The 21,782-nt window shown below is 41.1% G+C and overlaps 1 protein-coding gene across 2 annotated transcripts in view; it reads left to right on the top strand.

The window, feature by feature from the left end:
* SBSPON (somatomedin B and thrombospondin type 1 domain containing) overlaps nucleotides 1-19,573 on the top strand; it is a 37,351-nt gene extending 17,778 nt beyond the window's left edge. The window contains exons 3-6 of one of the 2 annotated variants that reach the window (XR_003038033.2): nucleotides 6,599-6,689; nucleotides 8,331-8,507; nucleotides 12,839-13,613; nucleotides 19,338-19,573. Coding sequence is in view for 1 of the 2 variants with exons in the window: in NM_001075869.2 (NP_001069337.1) it covers nucleotides 6,599-6,689; nucleotides 8,331-8,507; nucleotides 12,839-12,956 (386 nt within the window). In the remaining variant the exon portion in view is untranslated. 2 annotated transcript variants of the gene reach the window in all.
* Nucleotides 19,574-21,782: the final 2,209 nt, after the last annotated feature.

Here is a 21,782-nt window from a genome sequence, read left to right as displayed (position 1 = left end):
TGGACATCTTTTTTTTTTTTTTCTAATTTTATTTTATTTTTAAACTTTACATAATTGTATTAGTTTTGCCAAATATCAAAATGAATCCACCACAGGTATACATGTGTTCCACATCCCGAACCCTCCTCCCTCCTCCCTCCCCATACCATCCCTCTGGGCCGTCCCAGTGCACCAGCCCCAAGCATCCAGCATCGTGCATCGAACCTGGACTGGCAACTCGTTTCCTACATGATATTTTACATGTTTCATTGCCATTCTCCCAAATCTTCCCACCCTCTCCCTCTCCCACAGAGTCCATAAGACTGTTCTATACATCAGTGTCTCTTTTGCTGTCTCATACACTGGGTTATTGTTACCATCTTTCTAAATTCCATATATATGCGTTAGTATACTGTATTTATGTTTTTCCTTCTGGCTTACTTCACTCTGTATAATAGGCTCCAGTTTCATCCACCTCATTAGAACTGATTCAAATGTATTCTTTTTAATGGCTGAGTAATACTCCATTGTGTATATGTACCACAGCTTTCTTATCCATTCATCTGCTGATGGACATCTAGGTTGCTTCCATGGACATGGACATCTTGAGGGAGGCATTATTTTGCCTGTGATGGACAGGGAGGCCTGGGGTGCTACGGTTCATGGGGTCGCAAAGAGTCAGACACGACTGAGCTACTGAACTGAACTGAAGTGAACTGAACTGATGGATATAGAACAATGTCATCTCTCTGGGTTTACACATGAGGACATTGGAGCTCAGTGAGGTAACAGCATGACAGGTGATCTCATTGCCCTAAATCTTGTGAGTTCCGTCCCTTAATAGTGTTTTGCTTTTAAGCATTATCATTAGTTGTTATGATTATAATTATATTGAAAATTAATATTGATAATGTAAATCAATGAATTTACAATATCAATATGAATGTTCAATTGATATTAATATATTATTATAATATGAATGTTAATAATATAGAAATGTTAATACTATATAAATGTTAATAATATTGATATATTATTATTATATTGGGTTGGCCAAAAAGTTCATTCAGGTTTTCCCATGATATCCAACAGAAAAACCTAAACAAACTTTTTGGCCAATCCAATATTTTAAAATCACAATTACAGAGTCTGATAACTAAGTAGAAATATAAAGGCCATGCAAGGCCAGTGAATAAAATACAATTATGAAGACACTCTAATTAATGATCAAGTAGCCATTGGTGGCTCAGCAACAAAGAATCTGCCTGCCAAGGGAGGAGACAGAAGTTCGATCTCTGGGTTGGGAGGATTCCCTGGAGAAGGAAATGGCAACCCACTCCAGTATTCTTGCTTGGGAAATCCCATGGGCAGAAGAGTCTGGTGGGCTGCAGTCCATGGGGTTGCAAAAGCAGTGAACACAACTTAGTGACTAAACTCACACACAGCCTTTGCCCTCTTCCAGTTTCATTTAATGTGTATCGTGAGTATATTTTTTATCATAAAAGCAAATCCAGAAGCATATATTATGTGTTTGTTGCCCATACTGACTATTGTTCATATGGGTTTTCCTTCTGCAAGATCACTGTGCACTATTATGAACCGTATGATTCTAGGCTGGCGTTATTTGTCAAATTTTCATTCCATTCTCTTCAACACCATATCTACAGACTAGTGGTTCTAAGTCTGCTTTTGTGACACCCCGTTGTGTCAGAGGGCTTTATGAAATTCTCAAAGCAAATGTAATTTACTTTCACATTCAAAGTAAGTACATGTGGGGCCACTCTTTTAGAAGTGGAAGTTGCCCTAAAAGCGAACAATGGTAGGTTGATGGGATGCCAGAAAAGTTGGCAAATAGTCTGTTAACAAAGAATCTATTACATTGAATATTGTTTCCAGGAAGGGGAGAGGCAGGAGAATGGGCATTTATTGAAAGCTTTTGTCCTGAGGCACCAGCTATGTGCTGCCACACAGAAGCAGAAGGGAGACTGGAGGCAAAAATAATTTCTAAATTACCTACTGCTCTTAGTGAAAAATTAAATTTGTGGGGAATGTTAAAAAATGGAGCTAGCTCAGAGTCCTCTACGTGATCTGGTTCTTGGCTTGTTTACTTTAGACTCGTGCCAAAGGGAAGGACACCTCCTTAGTAGAATGTGCCATCCAACCAAGCTTGGGCTGGAGGGGCCAGGACACAGAGGAGACAAGGTCCAGGGTTCCTGCTCAATTCTATGATTGGTCTTAACCACAGAGACTCAACACTGAGTTTGAATTGTTCAATTGTTCAGTTGCTAAGTCATGTCCCACTCTTTGCAACCCCATGGACTGCTACACACCAGACTCCTCTGTCCTCCACTATCTCCTGGAGTTTGCTGAAATTTGTGTCCAGTGAGTCAGTGATGCTATCTGACTGTCTTATGCTCTTCTGCCTCCTTCTCCTCCTGCCCTCAATCTTTCCCAGCATCAGGGTCTTTTCTAATGAGTCAGTTCTTCGCATCAGGTGGCCAAAGTATTAGAGCTTCAGCTTCAGCATCAGTCCTTGCAATGAATATTCAGGACTGATTTCCTTTAGGATGGACTGGTTTGATCTCTCTGCAGTCCAAGGGACTCTCAAGAGCCTTCTCCAGCACCGCAGTTCAAAAACATCAATTCTTTGGCGCTCGGCCTTCTTTATGGTCCAACTCTCACATCCATACATGACTACTGGAAAAATCATAGCTTTGACTATATGGACCTTTGTCTACAAAGTGATGTCTCTGCTTTTGGATAGTAGGTCTTAAAAAATAGACTTGATTGTCTGTACTGGGGTGCCTGCTTGGTCATTTACTATTTATTTTCCCTTAACTTCCATGAGCCTGTTTTCTGATGAGAAAACCTCTGTCTAGACAGAGCTTTGGTGAAGATCGGTGATGTAGACTATGAAAGCACTTTGCAAATATACAAGGTGCCCTCCTGCCCCAGGCCCTCCCCCACCCCTGAGCCACACCTCCTGCCCATCCCCCAGCCTGAGGGGGCTCCGAGTGTCAGGGCTAACCTTTCCCCCCTTTCCTTTCTCAGCTCTCACTTCACAAAGGGACAAAAAGGGAAAACGGAACCAAATTTAAGCAATTTATCAGTAATACGCTGCCGTATTGAAACATTAATATTAATAAACTAGTGAAACTTTGTCATCTGTGTTGTAATAGAGTCAGACTGCCACACTTTTGAGCCTTGAACATGTTTCTTATGCTCTCTGGACCACAGTTTCCTCATCTGTGAAAGGGAAATAATTGGTCCTATCTCAAAGAATGGTTGTGAAAATTAAATGATTAAAGAGATGGGAATACCAGACCACCTGACCTGCCTCTTGAGAAATCTGTATGCAGGTCAGGAAGCAACAGAACTGGACATGGAACAACAAGACTGGTTCCAAATCGGGAAAGGAGTACGTCAAGGCTGTATATTATTACGCTGCTTATTTAACTTATATGCAGAGTACATCATGAGAAACACTGGGCTGGATGAAACATAAGCTGGAATCAAGATTGCCAGGACAAATATCAATAGCCTCAGATATGCGGATGACACCACCCTTATGGTAGAAAGCGAAGAAGAACTAAAGAGCTCCTTGATAAAAGTGAAAGAGGATAGAGAAAAAGTTGGCTTAAAACTTAACATTCAGAAAACGAAGATGATGGCATCTGGTCCCATCACTTCATGGCAAATAGATGGGGAAACAATGGAAACAGTGAGAGACTTTATTTTGGGGGGCTCCAAAATCACTGCAGATGGTGACTGCAGCCATGAAATTAAAAGACTCTTGCTCCTTGGAAGAAAAGTTATGACCAACCTAGACAGCATGTTAAAAAGCAGAGACATTACTTTGCCAAAAAAAGTCCATCTAGTCCAAGCTATGGTTTTTCCAGTAGTCATGTACGGATGTGAGAGTTTGACTATAAAGAAAGCTGATCACCAAAGAATTGATGCTTTTGAACTGTGGTGTTGGAGAAGAGAGTCTTGAGAGTCCCTTGGACTGCAAGGAGATCCAACGAATCCATCCTAAAGGAAATCAGTCCTGAATATTCATTGGAAGGACTGATGCTGAAGCTGAAGCTCCAATACTTTGGCCACCTGATGTGAAGAACTGACTTATTGGAAAAGACCCTGATGCTGGGAAAGATTGAAGGTGAGAGGAGAAGGGAACGACAGAGGATGAGATGGTTGGATGGCATCACTGACTCAGTGGACATGAGTTTGAGTTGACTCTAGGAGTTGGTGATGGATGGGTGATGGACAGCCTGGCGAGCTGCAGTCCGTGGGTTTGCAAAGAGTTGGACACGACTGAGCGACTGAACTGAACTGAACTGAATGCATGAAAAACACTTACTCAGAAGTGCATCACTGGTAGCTGTTAGTTTTATTATCTCAGAACTTTTTCTTCGGATTTCATATGAGAAACTGTAGTCCTACACTTACCCTCTACTTCCTAACCAAGCGTTTTTTCCCTTGAGCTGTATGTTAAGTGCATTGCCTTTGAACTTTTGTAATAACATGCGCAATACAAACTAGGAGCTCAGGTAAATGTTTTGAACTAAAGAAACATATTCTGAAAATGTTATAGTTTGACTGGTAGGATGCTATAAGGATTTAGCAGTAAGCGTATTCTTTACTTAGTGAATAAGTCCATATGTGTGTCAAAAGAACAGAAATGAAAACAGTCCATAAGAAAATGAAAACCCTTTCGATGTTTGTTTCTGATAATTAGGTCTAAGAGAAACAGAAGGATCCTGACGTACATGCATTCACTTCTCCTTTTTGATTCTGTCCGTGAATTTTGGAAGTTCCAAAGCTACGGTCACATTTAGAAAGAATGACATGTTCTCTTCGGAAAACAAACATGCTATCACAGCAAGAAAGAGCCACTCAGCTGGGTGTCTAGAGCTTACACAAGATGTGGGTAGTGTTCAGACAAGAGATTAGATGCCCAGACACATGGGACACGAATGTGCCTACAACTCTTAGGACCAAGTGGCTATGCCTGTCTTATGTTTCCATGTAATAGAAAAATGACATCTCATTCAGAAAAATCTAAAGAATTCAGGCTGCCACCTCGTGGCTGGAAGGAACTTAGCAAGATGAACATATAGGCTTGAAGCATCTATTTTGCTGCTGGTTCCCCCATGACCTTGTGCTCTTGTTGATGACTTGGGCATCTCACAAGCCAATCTCAGTTGGTATCTCTTCTTCCCAGAATGGTCCAATTTCTGAAATAAGAGGTCAGAAGGATAGTAGAGCTTTCTCAGCTGCAAGATTCAGTATAGGAACAGAAGACCTCAGGGAAATAGGACCTGTGAAAACTCATGGCAGTTTCATGACTTCATTTATTCATTCATTCATCGACCCATTCATTCCTTGAACACATATTTGTTGAGCATGTGAATATGTGAGGGCTACCATGATGTTCAAGGCAAAACCCTGTCTTCCTTGAATTGACAGCAGGATGGAATCAAGAGATCGTCCCCAGGGGCTACACAGAGCAACAGATGCCCCCACCCCAGACTTAGAGATGAAATAGGAGGAAGGCAAAATAAGAGGGAAGAGGTGGAAGGAAAGGGTTTCTGGCTGTTTTTTTTTTTTTCCTCTGACCCAGAGTATCAGAAGTGAGGGTGTTGGGGCGGGCGGTGAGGAGGAGAGACCCTTCGAGACCTTCCTTCCCTGAAGTTGGAGTGGGGACAGCACCGTGCTGGCCAGCACCTGATGGTCACACCCTGGGCTTTGTTGTTGGTGGCGAAGCTTCCAGGCTGTGGTTATCAGAAAACCTGGGAGCATTCACTCTTCCTTCCTTTGCTGTTCCTGTTTTTCCCGTTCTCATTTAGAAAGGTTGCCTTTTTCTTTTTTTCTCCTTCTACTCCACTTTCTCTCTTGTCTTCTTCCTCTCGCCTTTGTTCCTTTTCTCTCTCTTGCCTTATTCTTTCTACTTTTCACTTTTCTTCTCTGTTTCTCTTCTTTTCATAAAAAAACAAATCTCCCTTTCTCTATTACCTTACTTTTTCCCTTGGTTCCCCCTACCCCACCCATCTTTTTATTATTCCCTCTGCTTCCTGCCCCCACGCCTCCCCTCACCCCCTGGCCCCTACCCGCCACTTTCCTTTGTACATGGTGAGATCACTGCAGACAAGCGTGCCCCTCCCTGCCCAACTGTGCTGCATGAGGCTTTATGGAATTTGGTTCTGGGGTCTCTGGCTTCACCTCCTTCACTCCTTGGTGGTGTCCCTTAGATTTAGGGGTAGAGGGATTTATTTATTTTTTTAACACCCCAAACATTTTGTATTGGGGTATAGCCTGTAAACAATGTTATAGTTTCAGGTGGACAATAAAGGGACTCAGCCATACATATACACGAATCCATTCTCCCCAAACTCCCCGTCCCATCCAGGTTGGCACACAGCATTGAGCAGAGTTCCCTGTGCTCTATGGTAGGTCCTTGTTGGTTATCCATTTTCTATATAGCCGTGTGTCCATGACCTTCCCTAAGTCCTTAACTGTCTAGGACTGAAGGGCTTTGGATGGGTTTGAAACCAAGTTTGGGAACAGTTGCTCTGGAGACTTCAAGCTGCACGTGTTCAAGGTCATTCTCCTTTTCCAGTCCCTGCCTTTATAACTACCTCTGCGTTCAACAAGGAGCGAACAAGACAGGCGGCCTCCCCACACTGGACCACAAGCACAGAGGATGCTGGGTAATTTGGTATTATTTGTTTTTCTCATGTTTTTTCCAGTCGGATGGTCAAGTCAGCTCACGAAGGTAACTTGTTGGGGTGGAATTTCTTCTGGTATTGTTCATGTACTTCGAACAAATAAAATGTGACTCTTTATCCCAGAGCTGGGAAATACTTGCCCCTTCCCTGTTTTATTTTGGTGGAAGGGGCTAGAAATATTTTGTCTCTGATCCCTAAGAAGAAACATGCTGTATAGAAATGAGATGGTATATTTTGCCATTCACACTAAGGATGTTCAGCTTATAGTCTTCATGGAACCGTGGACTCCAGCACCACCTCTGTTTGTGAATTTGAACATGGCCCCCATCTGAGGTCTGAGCCTTTCTGTCAAGACCTAATGGCTCAGAAGGAACCTCCGTGCTCATTAGAAGCCCACTCTTCTGCTGTTAGAATAGGGACACCAGACGGCTGCATGTTCAAATCCCCACACCACCTCTTACTGCGCCTCAATTTTTCCTTCTTATAAAATGAGAATATTGATTCCTACCGCATGGGGTTGCTGTGAGAATTTAATGAGCAAATATCCTTGAAAAAATGTCAGGGTTAAGCTGTCTGAAGCTGACTGAAGCTGCATCATAGATTTCCTACGTTAGTACCTTAAGGTACCAAATAAACTTTACCTACCATCGTTAAAGATCTTCTTTGAAACAGTCTCTCTAAACACTTCCCATCTAACTTATTACAATTCGTAATTATATGGATTAAAACACAAGAGCCCATTTTAATGTAGTTAGAACCTAAAATGCCGTGCTGTTTTGTTTCCCTGAAGAATTGTAAAATTGTGTTGCTTTTAAGTACAAAACTCTGAAATATTCATCCATGTCTGAATGCACCCCTGGGGCCTTCAGGGTCTAGTCATATAATGTAATGCTAGAGTTTTCCACAGCTCAGTGTAAGGTGACTCTAGTCTGTTACAGAAAACTGTGTCTCAGCTTCCCGTGTCCTTTCATCTGTGATGTCCAGTATAACTCTGATGCTTGACTCTGAGTCAAAACTCACCTCATTGCCCCAGATTATGTAGGGGAGCCGGGAGAGCGGGTATAGGGAAGGTCCCGGGAATGGTGGTGAGGTGCTGGCCTGGACATCCGGGACCAGCCTTCCTGGGGCTCACATGTTCTCAGACTCAAGCAAGTTCTTGTTCGATTTTTGTAATTCATTAAAATCTCCGCAAAGTTATCAAGGGCAGTTTTCCTACTGAAATGTGTTTTGAGACATAATTTCACGGTCAAACTAGATAGGACACGAGATAAAATTTGTGCAGTATGGTGTTGACCAAATAATTCAACCATGGATTGAGAAACAGCAAAAAGGTTCAGTTGTCAGATGTCAAGAGTTCAGCGAGTGAGAAGCTTGACCAGGCCTTCTGTGACCTGTGACAAGGCAACACCCTACCTTCCCCGGGCTGTCAGGCATCCTCAGGGGGTTCCAGCCTTCCTAAGACTTTCTACAACATCAGGGCACTTCTTGTTGTTGTTCTTGTTGACCAAAAAGTTCATTTGGATATTTTCATAAAGTGGTATGGGAACATGCGAATGAACTTTTTGGCCCATCCAATCATTACAATTACAGCAAGTGAAATTGCTCTTTTTTTTGTTGTTCTAGATACTGTATGGAGTTCAAGACAGAGTCACTGACTCACCACTGTGCCCTGGAAAATCGCCCCCTGACCCGATGGATGCAGTATCTCCGAGAGGGCTACACAGTGTGTGTGGACTGTCAGCCTCCAGCTATGAACTCTGTGAGCCTTCGTTGTTCTGGCGATGGCTTGGACTCTGACGGGTAAGGCAGAGAAACTGGTTGGAGGATTTCTCTTGGCCCTCATTTGGGGAGACATGTCCTTTTCATGTCATGCACAGCAGACCAGTATTCGATTTGGGGAGTCACAACAGTGGGGAGAAACTTCCATTTGGCCGTTCCAGAGTCCAGGACCCAGTTCACACTCTAGGACTTAGAGGTTCTGTACCAGAGAGGTGTGGGTGAATTTGGATACTGGGGCTCAGACCAAGGTCTCAAGGGACCGTCAGAGACCTGCCTCCAAAGCAGCCATAGACGCTATGCAAACAGATGAGCTTACCTTTGTTCTAGTAATACTGTATTAATGGACACTAAAACTTCAATTTTATAGAATTTGTATGTATCATGAAATAATCTATGAATTGCTTTCAGTTCTTTAAAAACATAAAAATCATTATTTTTATTACTATTTTTTAAAAGTCGAGGTAGAGTTGATTTACAATATTATATTAGGTTCAGGTGTGAAAGTGAAGTGAGGTAAAAGTCGGTCAGTCGTGTCCAACTCTTTGCGACTCCATGCATTTATACAGTCCATGGAATTCTCCAGGCCAGAATAGTAGGGTAGCCTTTTCCTTCTCCAGGGGATCTTCCCAACCCAGGGGTTGAACCCAGGTCTCCCTAATTGCAGGCAGATTCTTTACCAGCTGAGCCACAGGTTCAGGTGCACAACATAGCAATTGAAAAATTTTATAGCTTATACTCCATTTATGGTTATTATAAAATATTGGCTGTGTTCTCTGTGCTATATGGCTTGTTTATTGTATACAGAGTAGTTTGTGCCTCTTAACCCTCAACCCTAGCTGTCCCTTGCCCTTCCGTCTCCCCACTGGTAACCACTAGTTTGTTCTCTGTATCTGTGAGTCTGTTTCTTTGTTATTTTCACTGGTGTGTTTTGATTTGCAGAATCCACATACAAATGATAATACACACTATTTGCCTTTCACTATCTGACTTATTTCACCAAGCATAATCCCCTGCCGATCCACCCATGTTGCTGCAACTGGCAGGATTTCATTTCCTTTATGTCTGAGTATACCACATATTCTTTATTCATTCAACCATTGGTAAACACTTCTATGCTTTCATGTCTTGGCTATTGTAAGTAATGCCGCTATGAACACTGGGGTGGCTGTATGTTTTTGAATCACTCTTTTCATTTTCTTTGGATATATATATATATACAGGAGTAGAATTTCTGGATCATGTGTAGTAATCATTCTTAACCTGTAGACTACACAAGGGGTGGGTGGGCTGGATTCGGCCCATGGGTCGCAGTTTGCTGAACCCTGTCCAGATGATTCATACCCACAGCAAAATTTCAGAACCACTGCTTAGTGAGGCAGTCACAGTCATGACTAAGATAGTATTGGTGGGCCTAGTTTTGCAGGATCATAAACTCTTTTGATGTTCTAAGCACTCCATTTTAATATGGGGTGGGGTGGGATTTCCTCACACAGCATGAAGCAATTCATGGGACACCAGGTTGGCATCCAACAATTTAACTTAATTCTGACACTTAATTCTAACTTAATATCAGTCCTACCAGACTGCTCCCTCCTGCCACCCCCTTCAAATACCAGTTTCCAGCTCAGGCTGTGTTACCTGTTAACCTGTGCTTCTGACTGACTGGCTATACATCAGAGATTCCGTGATCTCTTCCTCAGGTCTGATTAATTTGCTAGAGTGGCTCACAGAACTCAGAGACACATTGACTGACTAGATGACCGTGCATGTGTGTGTGCTACGTCACTTCAGTTGTGTCTGACTCTTTGAAACCCTGTGGACTGTAACTGACCGGGCTCTTCTGTCCATGGGATGCTCCAGGCAAGAATATTGCTGAAGTGGGTTGCCATGCCCTCCTCCAGGGGGTCTTCCCGACCCAGGGTTCAAACTCGTGTCTCTTATGTCCCCTGCATTGGCACGCCAGTTCTCTATCACTAGTGCCGCCTGATTAGATGACCAGTTTATTGTAAAAGGATATAATTCAGTAACAGCCCAATGCAAGACAGGGAAGAAGTATGGGGAGGGGTGTCATTCTCCCCACCTCTCCATGTGTTCACTTACTTAGACACCCTCTAAACTCTGTCCTTTTGGCTTTCCTGAATGACTCACTATGGAGGTGTCATTGATTAAGTCATTGGCTACTGACTGATTCAACTTCCAGCCCTTCTCCCATCCCTGGACCTTGGGGTTGGGGGTGTGGAGCCATGAATTCCAACCTGCTAACCACCTGGTTAATTCTCTTGGCAACCAACTCCCAACTTCAGGTGCTTCCAAAAATCTGCCTACTCACATAAAAAGATGCCTTTATCACTCTCAACATGTAAGAAATTCCAATGGCTTTGGGGACTGTCAGTTAGAAACTGGACAAAAACCAAATACACATGAGAAATATAGTTTAGTCGCCTGGATGGCCAAATATGTTTCTTGTAAATTATAATATTGCATAAATCTACAGAAATCTAGATTGTCCAAAAGAATTGACCCTTGAAAACATCTTACCTTTCTAAAAACCCATTCCAGTCCTGTACTTATCTACCAGTTAAATCCAGTAACATTATTCATAACTAAGAGACAGGTAGAATTGGTGATGTATGGTTTATGGCTTTTAAAAATGTCAGATGGAATTGGTAAAAATATAGATTAGAAAGAAAAATGTGGACCTTTCCAGTTAATCATTATTCCCAGGGCATATTTTAATATTTAATAACTTGAACTTATGTTTATTAGTCTCTTGTGTCCAACAGCCTCTATATCGAGTATGCACACTAAGAGTGAAGTGGGTAAAGAATTCACATGAAACAGAAACTTAATATGTAGACTTAATATTTTCCTGACTACCTCATCCATATTTTGACTTTAAAATGAATATTATAATTTAATATGTACCCATAAAGCACCTTCAACCCTGGCTGAAGTTCCAGTGACTTAAAAAATAATAATTTCAATAATAAGGGCTTTTTTCTTTTCTCTGCTCACATTTTTCATTATGGGATCAAAGAGTTGGAAAGGATTACAAGGAATCATTTGGTTCAGTCCCCTCTAATTTAAATGTACACAAAACAGTACCCAGCAATCCCACTACTGGGCATATACCCAGAGAATACCATAGTTCAGAAAAACACATCACTCCAACATTCATCGCAGCACTATGTAAATAGGCAGGACATGGAGACAACCCAAATGACCATCAACAGAGGAAAGGACAGAGATGTGTTACATGCATACAGTGGAATATTACTCAGCCAGAAAAAGGAAGGAAATTTGGTCATTTGTAGAGATGTGGGTGGACCTAGGGACTGACTGTCATACAGAGTGAAGTCAGAAAGAGAAAAACAAATATCATGTATTAATGCATATATGTCAGATTTAGAAAAATGGCATAGATGATCTTATTTGTAAAACAGAAATAGAGACACAGACATAGGGAACAAACATCTGGATGCCAGTGTGGGAAACCGTGGGAGATGGGATGAATTGGGGAGATATACACTATTGATACTATGTATAAAATAGGTAACTAATGAGAACCTATTGCATAGTTCAGGGAAACCTACCCAGTGCTCAATGGTGACCTAAATGGGAAGGAAATCCAAAAAAGAGCCAATATATGCATACGTGGAGAAGGCAATGGCACCCCACTCCAGTACTCTTGCCTGGAAAATCCCATGGACAGAGGAGCCTGGTGGGCTGCAGTCCATGGGGTCGCTAAGAGTCAGACACGACTGAGCGACTTCACTTGCACTTTTCACTTTCATGCATTGGAGAAGGAAATGGCAACCCAGTCCAGTGTTCTTGCCTGGAGAATCCCAGGGACGGGGGAGCCTGGTGGGCTGTCATCTCTGGGGTCGCACAGAGTCGGACACAACTGAAGCAACTTAGCAGCAGCAGCAGCAGCTGATTCACTTTGCTGCACAGTAGAAACTAACACAACTCTGTAAAGCAACTATACTCCAGTAAAAATATACTAAAAAACCGTACACAAAACAGAAAGTCATTTTCCTTTATGCAACACTTCATATACTCAGAGCAACTGAGAGTCACGAATGCAGTGACCTCAAACTACAGTTCTCAATGTGCAGGATAGGGAGAGGTCCTCAAATAAGGATTAATTGGTAACTTGTTTTGACAGAACCCCAAGAAAAGAAACAGTTGTGTTGTGATGATGTTTGTTTTTTAATTTCAATTTGTAATGCACTTAAAAACTTCAAGTGTTAACCTTTTTTAAAAAAAAAAAACTTAATTTATAATTCTGTAAATTAGAATCATCTTCGGTTTGCTTTAGTGTAACTCACATTTTCAAAATATCATTTCAGAAATCAGACCCTCCATTGGCAAGCAATTGGCAATCCTCGGTGTCAAGGAACTTGGAAAAAAGTTCGGCGGGTAGAACAGTGTTCTTGTCCAGCTGTTCACAGTTTCATTTTTATATAGATCTTGATATAAATATTTTAAAATGTGTTTGTAAACATGCTAAATACTACCAAGTCATATTCGATGCTGCATAATCCTTTGAAAACTCTTTGGCCTAAAGTTCCTAAATGTATGTCTTTTCCACATTCTGAAGCAGAGAAAGGAAATTCAGGGGGCCAGTTCTTAAGAAACACAGTGCCTTTATTTTTATTTTTTACTATGTTGAGGACCCAGTCTAAAGTCTCCTGTAGTTTTCTGACCTTGGCCTGTCACTTGGAGTCTCCTCATTGAACAGGTAGTCCTCTGGACACAGAGTAAGTCTGTTTGCACTAAAATGACTACATTTTATTGGTCCACTTACTGGTAAGTTGTCATTTAAGGGTACTCATGCTTTGAATCTTGGGTTCTTTCTTTCTGTTCTGTAATCTCTTAAAAACTTCTTGCCTTAAAAAATGTCTACAGATATATGTACACTCACGCATGCATTTCCCATATATTATTCCACAAATTCTGCAATAATAATTTCAAGCAAATTTGTCACAAGTAATTTCCCACAGGACAAATTGTTTGAGATTTAGTAAGCAAAACCAACAGCTCTACTAAATATACCTTTTTTTTTTTTAATAGAAGAAATTTTCTTCTGTTAACTGAAAAGCGTCAATCAAATGTTCATTCTAGGTCAGTACAATTCCTTTAAATGTTTTAATTTCCATGAAGTGAAATTTTGGCAACGATAAGTGAAACAATTGCTTTAATTATGAACATTCTACCATCATTAGCATTGAAAATTATTTCCAAGGCATAAAGCCTGAAATTGACTACAATAATTTTGGAGTCCAACTTCAAGTTTAATTGAGGTAAACTTATTACTTTTTTTCCCCCCTATAGCACAGGTTTTCTTTTGTCTGGAGTAGAAGGTAGAGGCATAGATTATGGAAGGCATAGATTTATTACAGATGATATGATCCCCATCCCCACCCCAACTCTACAAACACAGAAGTATTAGTTTCCTTATTGTATGATTGGAAAATCAATGAACCAGAGACAAAAGGCCTTGTTGAAGAATCTGGACTGACAGAGCCAAATCTTAGCTTCTCATTCAGAATTTAGCTTCGATGAAGAGTCTAATGTTGCCAAAGACTGTTCTGTAAAAGCAAAGCCCTTTTTATTTCTGAAGCAAATTTTAAACTCAGAATATTTTCTTCAGAGAACTGAATCTGGAGATTTAAACTACAGGTAAACCTCAGAGATAGTTGAGTTTGGTTCTAGACCATCACAATGAAGTGAGCCACAAAATAGTTTTGGTTTCCCAGTGCATAAAAAAGTTACATTTACACCATATGTTTGCAGTCTATTGTGTGCAATAGCATTATGTCTAAAAAAAAGTACATAGCTTAATTAAAAAATACTTTATTGCCCAAAACTACTAACCATCATGTGAGTCTTTAGTGAGTAGTAATAGCAAAGATCACTGATCACAGGTCACCTGGACAAATATAATAATAATGGTGAAAAAGTTTGAAATATGCTAATAATCACCAAAATGTAACACAGACACACAAAGTGAGCAAATGATATTGGAAAAATGGCACCAAGAGATTTACTCAATCTAGGGTTGCCACAAACCTTCAGTTTGTAAAAAAAAAAAAAAAAAAAAAGGTAATATCTGCAAAGCACTATAAAATGAGGTGTGCCTGTATATGAAATTCCTTTGATTTCATATGTATAAAATATGATTTACTAAAATACCTATTTCTTGGCACTTATCATGTAATGAATGATATAATGACAATAGCAAGTTTAATAGGGATGGAAGAGTTCCCAATATTTAATGCTGAGAGTAGCAATATTTCTGAGAATGTATTTGTTTAAATGTCAGGACAGTTTTGGGGTAAACTAAATTCTTCATAAATTAACAATAAAAATTTGAGTCTCATCAGAGTTAGAAACTTCAACTATCAGCTCAGTATTAACATTTCAAGACCATTTCTAACATTTGTAAAACAAAACTTTTTAAGGCATACCTGGGCAATTTTCAATGTTACTTAAAATTTTATACCAGTAAATAAACTTTCTGTTCACATTTTGAAAAACTCTTGACTTGTTTGGCTAGAAAATACCGAAGTTTTCTGGACAAGTCAGAGAATAAACAAAAAATTTCACAAAAGCCAAAAGAAAACATTTTAGAATTGATAGGCATATGTATGATGACTAACAGCAATAATGCTATGATGTATTTATGGTTCCAATATGCTATAACATTCAGGATATTTGAGTTGTATAAAATCAGTTTTTCAAATTACATATTTAGCTTTCACTACATGACCGTTAATTATTTTCATATTGAAGCATATTTTTGTTATTTCTATTCTTATGAAGAATTTCAAGGGCTGGAAGACATAACTACTAAATAGTGATCTTGAAAAGCTTGTTATTACTTCTAGCAAAGCCCACAGAAACAGTACAAAACTGAAACAAACTGCAACATGTGGTCTAAATGATGAATGAAGAACCCTTAATTTTTTATTTTCAGAGATAAAGATCAAGGAATTTAAGACTTCTTTGGTATTCCTTTTTAATGAGTATGTTAGAGTTGGAGTCCTTTCCAATGACACTCTACAATGATTTACAGGCTCTAGCACTACTTAATTGGAGAAGGCAATGGCACCCCACTCCAGTACTCTTGCCTGGAAAATCCCATGGATGGAGGAGCCTGGTGGGCTGCAGTCCATGGGGTCGATAGAAGTCGAAAGCGACTGAGCGACTTCACTTTCACTTTTCACTTTCCTGCATTGGAGAAGGAAATGGCAACCCAGTCCAGTGTTCTTGCCTGGAGAATCCCAGGGACGGGGGAGCCTGGTGGGCTGCCGTCTATGGGGTCGCACAGAGTCGGACACAACTGAAGCAAGTTAGCAGCAGCAGTAGCAGCAGCAGCACTACTTAATAGGCTGCTTTTCAAAAGTGCATGAGAAAAGTAATTTGAACAAAAGTAGATATACCCACTCAGGAAAGCAGGGGAAAGGAATTAAAGATGGTGATCATTTAGTAGAGAAAAGCTGGGGGAGGGGAAATGAGAAGAGAAAAGAAAGGAGTAGAAAAAGGAGCAAGGTGAACTATAATCTCATTGTTCTTTTTGTAGGGTCTTTCTCGGAATTTAAAAAAGTTCTTTCTTTATTTTTGTGTGTGCTGGCTTTGTTTCTGTGCCAGCTTTCTCTGGTTGCAGGGCGCGGGTTTCTCACTGCAGTGGCTTCTCTTGTGGAGCACAGGCTCTGGCGTGGGCGGGCTCTGTAGTTGTGGCGCACGGACTTAGTTGCCCTGCAGCCTGTGGGATCTTAGTTCCCAGACCAGGGATCAAACTCATGTCCCCTGAATTGGCAGGCCTATTCTTAACCACTGGACCACCAGGGAGTTCCCTTTCTTGGGATGTTTTTATCTGAGAATGTTGAAATTATGCATACATAGCAATAGCAATAACTTAAATTGTTTAGTTCTACTCTGGCATAAAAATTGTAATTACCATTTCTTCTAGGAATGCACCAAAATGATGTAATACAAAACTAGTTCTGCCCTCTAAGACTATTTTGGTGAAGGTTTGTACAAATAAGTGTAAGATGGTTTAGAAAACCTGAATATTCTGATGAATATGTGGAAAGGGAAGTGAAACTTCTAGGTCAAGGTGACAGATGGATAAACATGTTTATCTTCTTCCTCAACTCCCATTGGATTCATGGAAAAGTCTGTAACAGAGAGTCTATAACACAGATGAGAAGGCAGGGATGGAATCAGCTCATAGATTTTGAAGAAACTTTTTGAAGATTGAAAGGACATAGAATTCTATGGATGGATAAACCAGAATAGAGGGACCATACCTCAGATGGTAAAGCGTCTGTCTACAATGTGAGACCTGGGTTTGATCCCTGGGTTGGGAAGATTCCCTGGAGAAGGAAATGGCAACCCACTCCAGTACCCTTGCCTTGAAAATCCCATGGACGGAGGAGCTTGGGGCAGGCTACTATCCATGGGGTCGCAAAGAATTGGGCACGACTGAGTGATTTCACTTTCACTTTCACCCTTTAAAACATGTAGAAAAGAAGATGGAGGTAGAGCCATTCTTCTTGGGGTGTGGCAGTCCTACCAAGTACAAACAAAATGGATTTTAAAACTCCCCACCCCTAGGGACAAACTTGTGAAATTTAAAATCAAGGATAAAGAAAAGACTATAAAATCTTTGAAAGAAAGAAAAGCGAATTACCTACAAAGGAACAAGAATTCCCATGAGAAACAGCAGTCTTCTCATCAGCATCAGTGGATACTTGAAGTCTAATAGAATAAAGCCCCCAAGTTCTGAAGGACAATAATTTTGAAACTAGAATTTCCATATCAGTCAAGGCACTGATTAAAGTGTGATGGCAAAGATTCAGCCTTTCAGAGGTGTAGAGATTCAGAAGCCTTATGAAATGGTCCTCAACAGGGTGTTTTTTTCTTTCTGACTTTTTATTTTGTATTGGAGTACATACAGCTGATTAGCAAACAATGCTGTGGTAGTTTCAGGTGAACAGTGAAGGGACTCAGCCATGCATGTAATGTATCCATTCTCCCCCAAACTCCCCTCCCGTTCAGGCTGCCACATATCATTAAGCAGACTTGCCTGTGGGCTACAGTAGGTCCTTGTTAGTTATCCATTTTAAATATAGCAGTGTGTACATGTCAATCCCAAACACTAGGATACTCTTCTCAATTAAACATGGCAGGTTGACAATATATTTACCTCCTTTACCTCCAGATTCCCAATAAAATTACAGTTAAAGGATTTTTTTTTAAAAGACAAAGAGTATACTGATAAGGAGATTGAGAGGGAAGAACCTGAAAAGAGGTGGCTGTAAAGTTTCAGGACCAGTGAAGCAGAAGAAAGGAGAGTCAGATGCCTAGAAGAGGGAATTTCAGAAAGCAAGGTCCTCTCCAGTGTCCCTGGAATGTAGTCTTAGCTTCTAGACCACCAGGGAAGTCCTGGGGTACCCATTTTACAGTGCCATTTCCCTTGCCACCCTCGCCCAGACTGAAATGGAGTATAGTTAAACAGGGACGCCGAAAGACTGTCTTCTTAGAGGAAGACTGATCTGGAAACAAATCTCAAACTCTCCCCTTCTCCCCAAGGAATTGTGGGAACACTGCTTTAGGTCTAAGAGGTTGTCACCAGTCAGCTGTCCTGTGGATCTGCAGCCCAAATTCTCATCACCAGGCTGGGCTTTAGAAATCTCACACTGCTAATTCAAAGTGGTTCTAACCGACCAAAAAAAAAAAAGAGAGAGAGAATTAAGAGAAGTTCCCAGATTTGGAATTAACTGCCTATCAGAACAAAGTCCAGCATAATTCAGAGGAAGAAAACAAAATCTAGACCTCAAAGTCATCGGTCAGCAAACTACAACCTGCAGGCGAAATCTCCTGTAGTTTCTGTAAATGTAATTTACTTGGAACACAGTCAGGCCCATTTATTTGCATGTTTATGTCTATGGACCATTTCAAGCAGAGTTGACAGAAACCCAGTGGCCCACAGGCCTAAAATATTTCATCTGGCCCTTTACAGAAAGCTTGCTTACCCTGGCTTAGATCATTGACATTTAATGTAATTACTCGTGTGGCTGCATTCAGGAGCACCATTTGTTTTTTTGTTAGTCCTTGTGGTTTTGTTGATTTCTGCTTCCTGTTCCCCCTCCTCCCTGCTTTTGCTTTCTTAGGGATTATTTAAATAATTTTTACTATTTCAATTTATATATTAGTTATATATGTGTATTTTTAAAATGGTTGCTCTAGGGGTTACAATATCATACCTAATATTTTATAATAAAGGTAACAGTTAATGTTATTCCTCTTTAAACATTTATTCAGCTACATTGGGTCTTAGTTGTGGCATGTGAACTCTTAGCTTTAGCATTTGGGACCTGACAAGGGATTAAACCTGGGCCTTCTGCATTGGAAGGGCAGTCTTAGCCACTGCACAACCAGGAAGTCCCTAGTATTATTCATAATATTACACTTCATGTAAATTGGAAAAGGCTTGCGGGCATAAACTGGAAACTCAGAGAATGAATCTAAAAATTGACAATGGGCAGACCTTACATGACAACACTGAGCCATAACCTCTGTGGCAATCAGTTTAGAAAGGGAAAGGGAAAGGGAAGTCGCTCAGTCGTGTCCAACTCTCAGCGACCCCATGGACTGCAGCCTACCAGGCACCTCCGTCCATGGGATTTTCCAGGCGAGAGTACTGGAGTGGGGTACCATTGCCTTCTCCAATCAGATTAGAAAGAGGAACTGAATTCCCAAAACTATCTACCCAGAATGGGCAGGACTCAGTTGATGACTATTAACATCCCATTTTTTTCTCCCTACTTTCAACTTAAGAGCAGAGAAAGCCAAGTATGATCCCCAAAACAATCATATAAGATGCCTGCTGCTAGCTGGCCAGTCTCCAGCTTCCTCATGCCAACAAGCTTCAATCAGAGCATGCCTGAAGCCTTAGTTTTTGACTACAAAGCTTTCCCACTATAAACATCTGCCTGCATCTCTGCCAAACACAAGTGATGGTGGCTGGCTTCCTTAATATAGCAAGCTCTGAATAAACAGCCTATTTGTTTTCATTTTTGAGTGGTTTCATTTATTTCCACAACTCAAATATTTGTGTTATAAGGAGGAAGCACAAGCTGGAATCAAGATTGCCGGGAGAAATATCAATAACCTCAGATATGCAGATGACACCACCCTTATGGCAGAAAGTGAAGAGGAACGAAAAAGCCTCTTGATGAAAGTGAAAGAAGAGGGTGAAAAAGTTGGCTTAAAACTCAACATTCAGAAAACTAAGATCATGGCATCCGGTCCCCTCACTTCATGGCAAATAGATGAGGAAACAGTGGAAACAGTGGCTGACTTTATTTTTTGGGCTCCAAAATCACTGCAGATGGTGATTGCAGCCATGAAAAGACACTTACTTCTTGGAAGGAAAGTTATGACCAACCTAGACAGCATATTAAAAAGCAGAGACATTACTTTGTCAACAAAGGTCCGTCTAGTCAAGGCTATGGTTTTCCCAGTGGTCATGTATGGATGTGAGAGTTGGACTGTGAAGAAGGCTGAGCGCCAAAGAATTGATGCTTTTGAACTGTGGTGTTGGAGAAGACTCTTGAGAGTCCCTTGGACTGCAAGGAGATCCAACCAGTCCATTCTAAAGGAAATCAGTCCTGGTTGTTCATTGGTAGGACTGATGTTGAAGCTGAAACTCCAATATTTTGGCCACCTGATGCGAAGAGCTGACTCATTTGAAACGACCCTGATGCTGGGAAAGATTGAGGGCAGGAGGAGAAGGGGACGACAGAGGATGAGATGGTTGGATGGCATCACCGACTCAATGGACATGGGTTTGGGTGGACTCCAGGAGTTGGTGATAGACAGGGAGGCCTGGCATGCTGCAGTTCATGGGGTCACAAAGTCAGACACAACTGAGTGACTGAACTGAACTTAATTATATAACCTTACTTTGTAGAAATGCAAATGAACAAGTATGGCTATATACAACATGAATATGTTGAGTAGGGGTTAAAAAAGACAAAGAATACAGAGTAGTTCATTTCCTTAAATCAAAAAGAAAAACAGGACTTCCCTGGTGATCCAGCAGTTAAGAATCTACCTGGCTATGCAGGGGACATGGGGTCAATCCCTGGTCTGGGAAGATCCCACATGCATGGGGGAACTAAGCCCAGGTATAAGCCCATGTGCCTAAGCCCATGCTCCACAACAAAAGAAGCCACCACAATGAGAAGCTTGTGCTCTGCAACTAGAGGGTAGCCCTGCTCACACTCACAGCAACTAGAGAAAGCCCACAGGCAGCAAGGGAAGACCCAGAGAAATAAAAAATAAATAAAATTAATCAATTAAAGAAAAAAACCAGATAGTCTGCCAGCCTTTGCAGCTTGGCTCTGAGTTGGGTAACTCATTCAACGCTGAACCAGGCCACCTATAACTAAGTCTGCCTTAGCCTCCATCTCTGGCACTTATGAAGCCTAAAGATCACACAGCATAGAGGCCTAGGGTACTCGCAGGTCTTTCCTGAGACTGCGTCTAGTCCTGGGCACAGGGGCCTGGTCTTCTGGATTCCCTGGTTTTCTCAAGACTTTCAAAGCCTTTACCTACCACATACCTTAAATTTCATGCAGCCATATTAAAAGATGCTTGTTCCTTGGAAGAAAAGCTATGACCAACCTAGACAGCATATTAAAAAGCAGAGACATTACTTTCCCAACAAAGGTCCATCTAGTCAAAGCTATGGTTTTTCCAGTAGTCATGTATGGATGTGAGAGTTGGGCTCTATAAAGAAAGCTGAGCGCCGAAGAATTGATGCTTTTGAACTGTGGTGTTGGAGAGACTCTTGAGTCCCTTGGACTGCAAGGATATCCAACCAGTCCATCCTAAAGGAAATCAGTCCTGAATATTCATTGGAAGGACTGATGCTGAAATTGAAGCTCCAATACTTTGGTCACCTGATGGAAAGAGCTGATTCATTGGAAAAGACCCTGATGCTGGGAAAGATTGAAGGCAGAAGAAGGGTATGGCAGAGGATGAGATGATTGGATGACATCACCAACTCGATGGACATGAGTTTGAGCAAGCTCCAGGAGTTGGTGATGGACAGGTGCCGGGGTCCAGCCCCGGTGGGGTCAGGGGCTTTGGCAATCAGGAAACAACAGCTTATTTAAATGTTAACTAAAGATATAAAGAGTGGTTAAAAAAGGATAGCTCAGTGAGGAAATTCAGTGGAGAAGAGGCTGAAATAAGGATAGCTCAGTGAGGAAATTC

The sequence above is a fragment of the Bos taurus genome, chromosome 14, assembly GCF_002263795.3.
Source record: "Bos taurus isolate L1 Dominette 01449 registration number 42190680 breed Hereford chromosome 14, ARS-UCD2.0, whole genome shotgun sequence".
Classification (NCBI taxonomy): domain Eukaryota; kingdom Metazoa; phylum Chordata; class Mammalia; order Artiodactyla; family Bovidae; genus Bos; species Bos taurus.
This window is presented reverse-complemented; position numbering and strand designations above follow the sequence as displayed.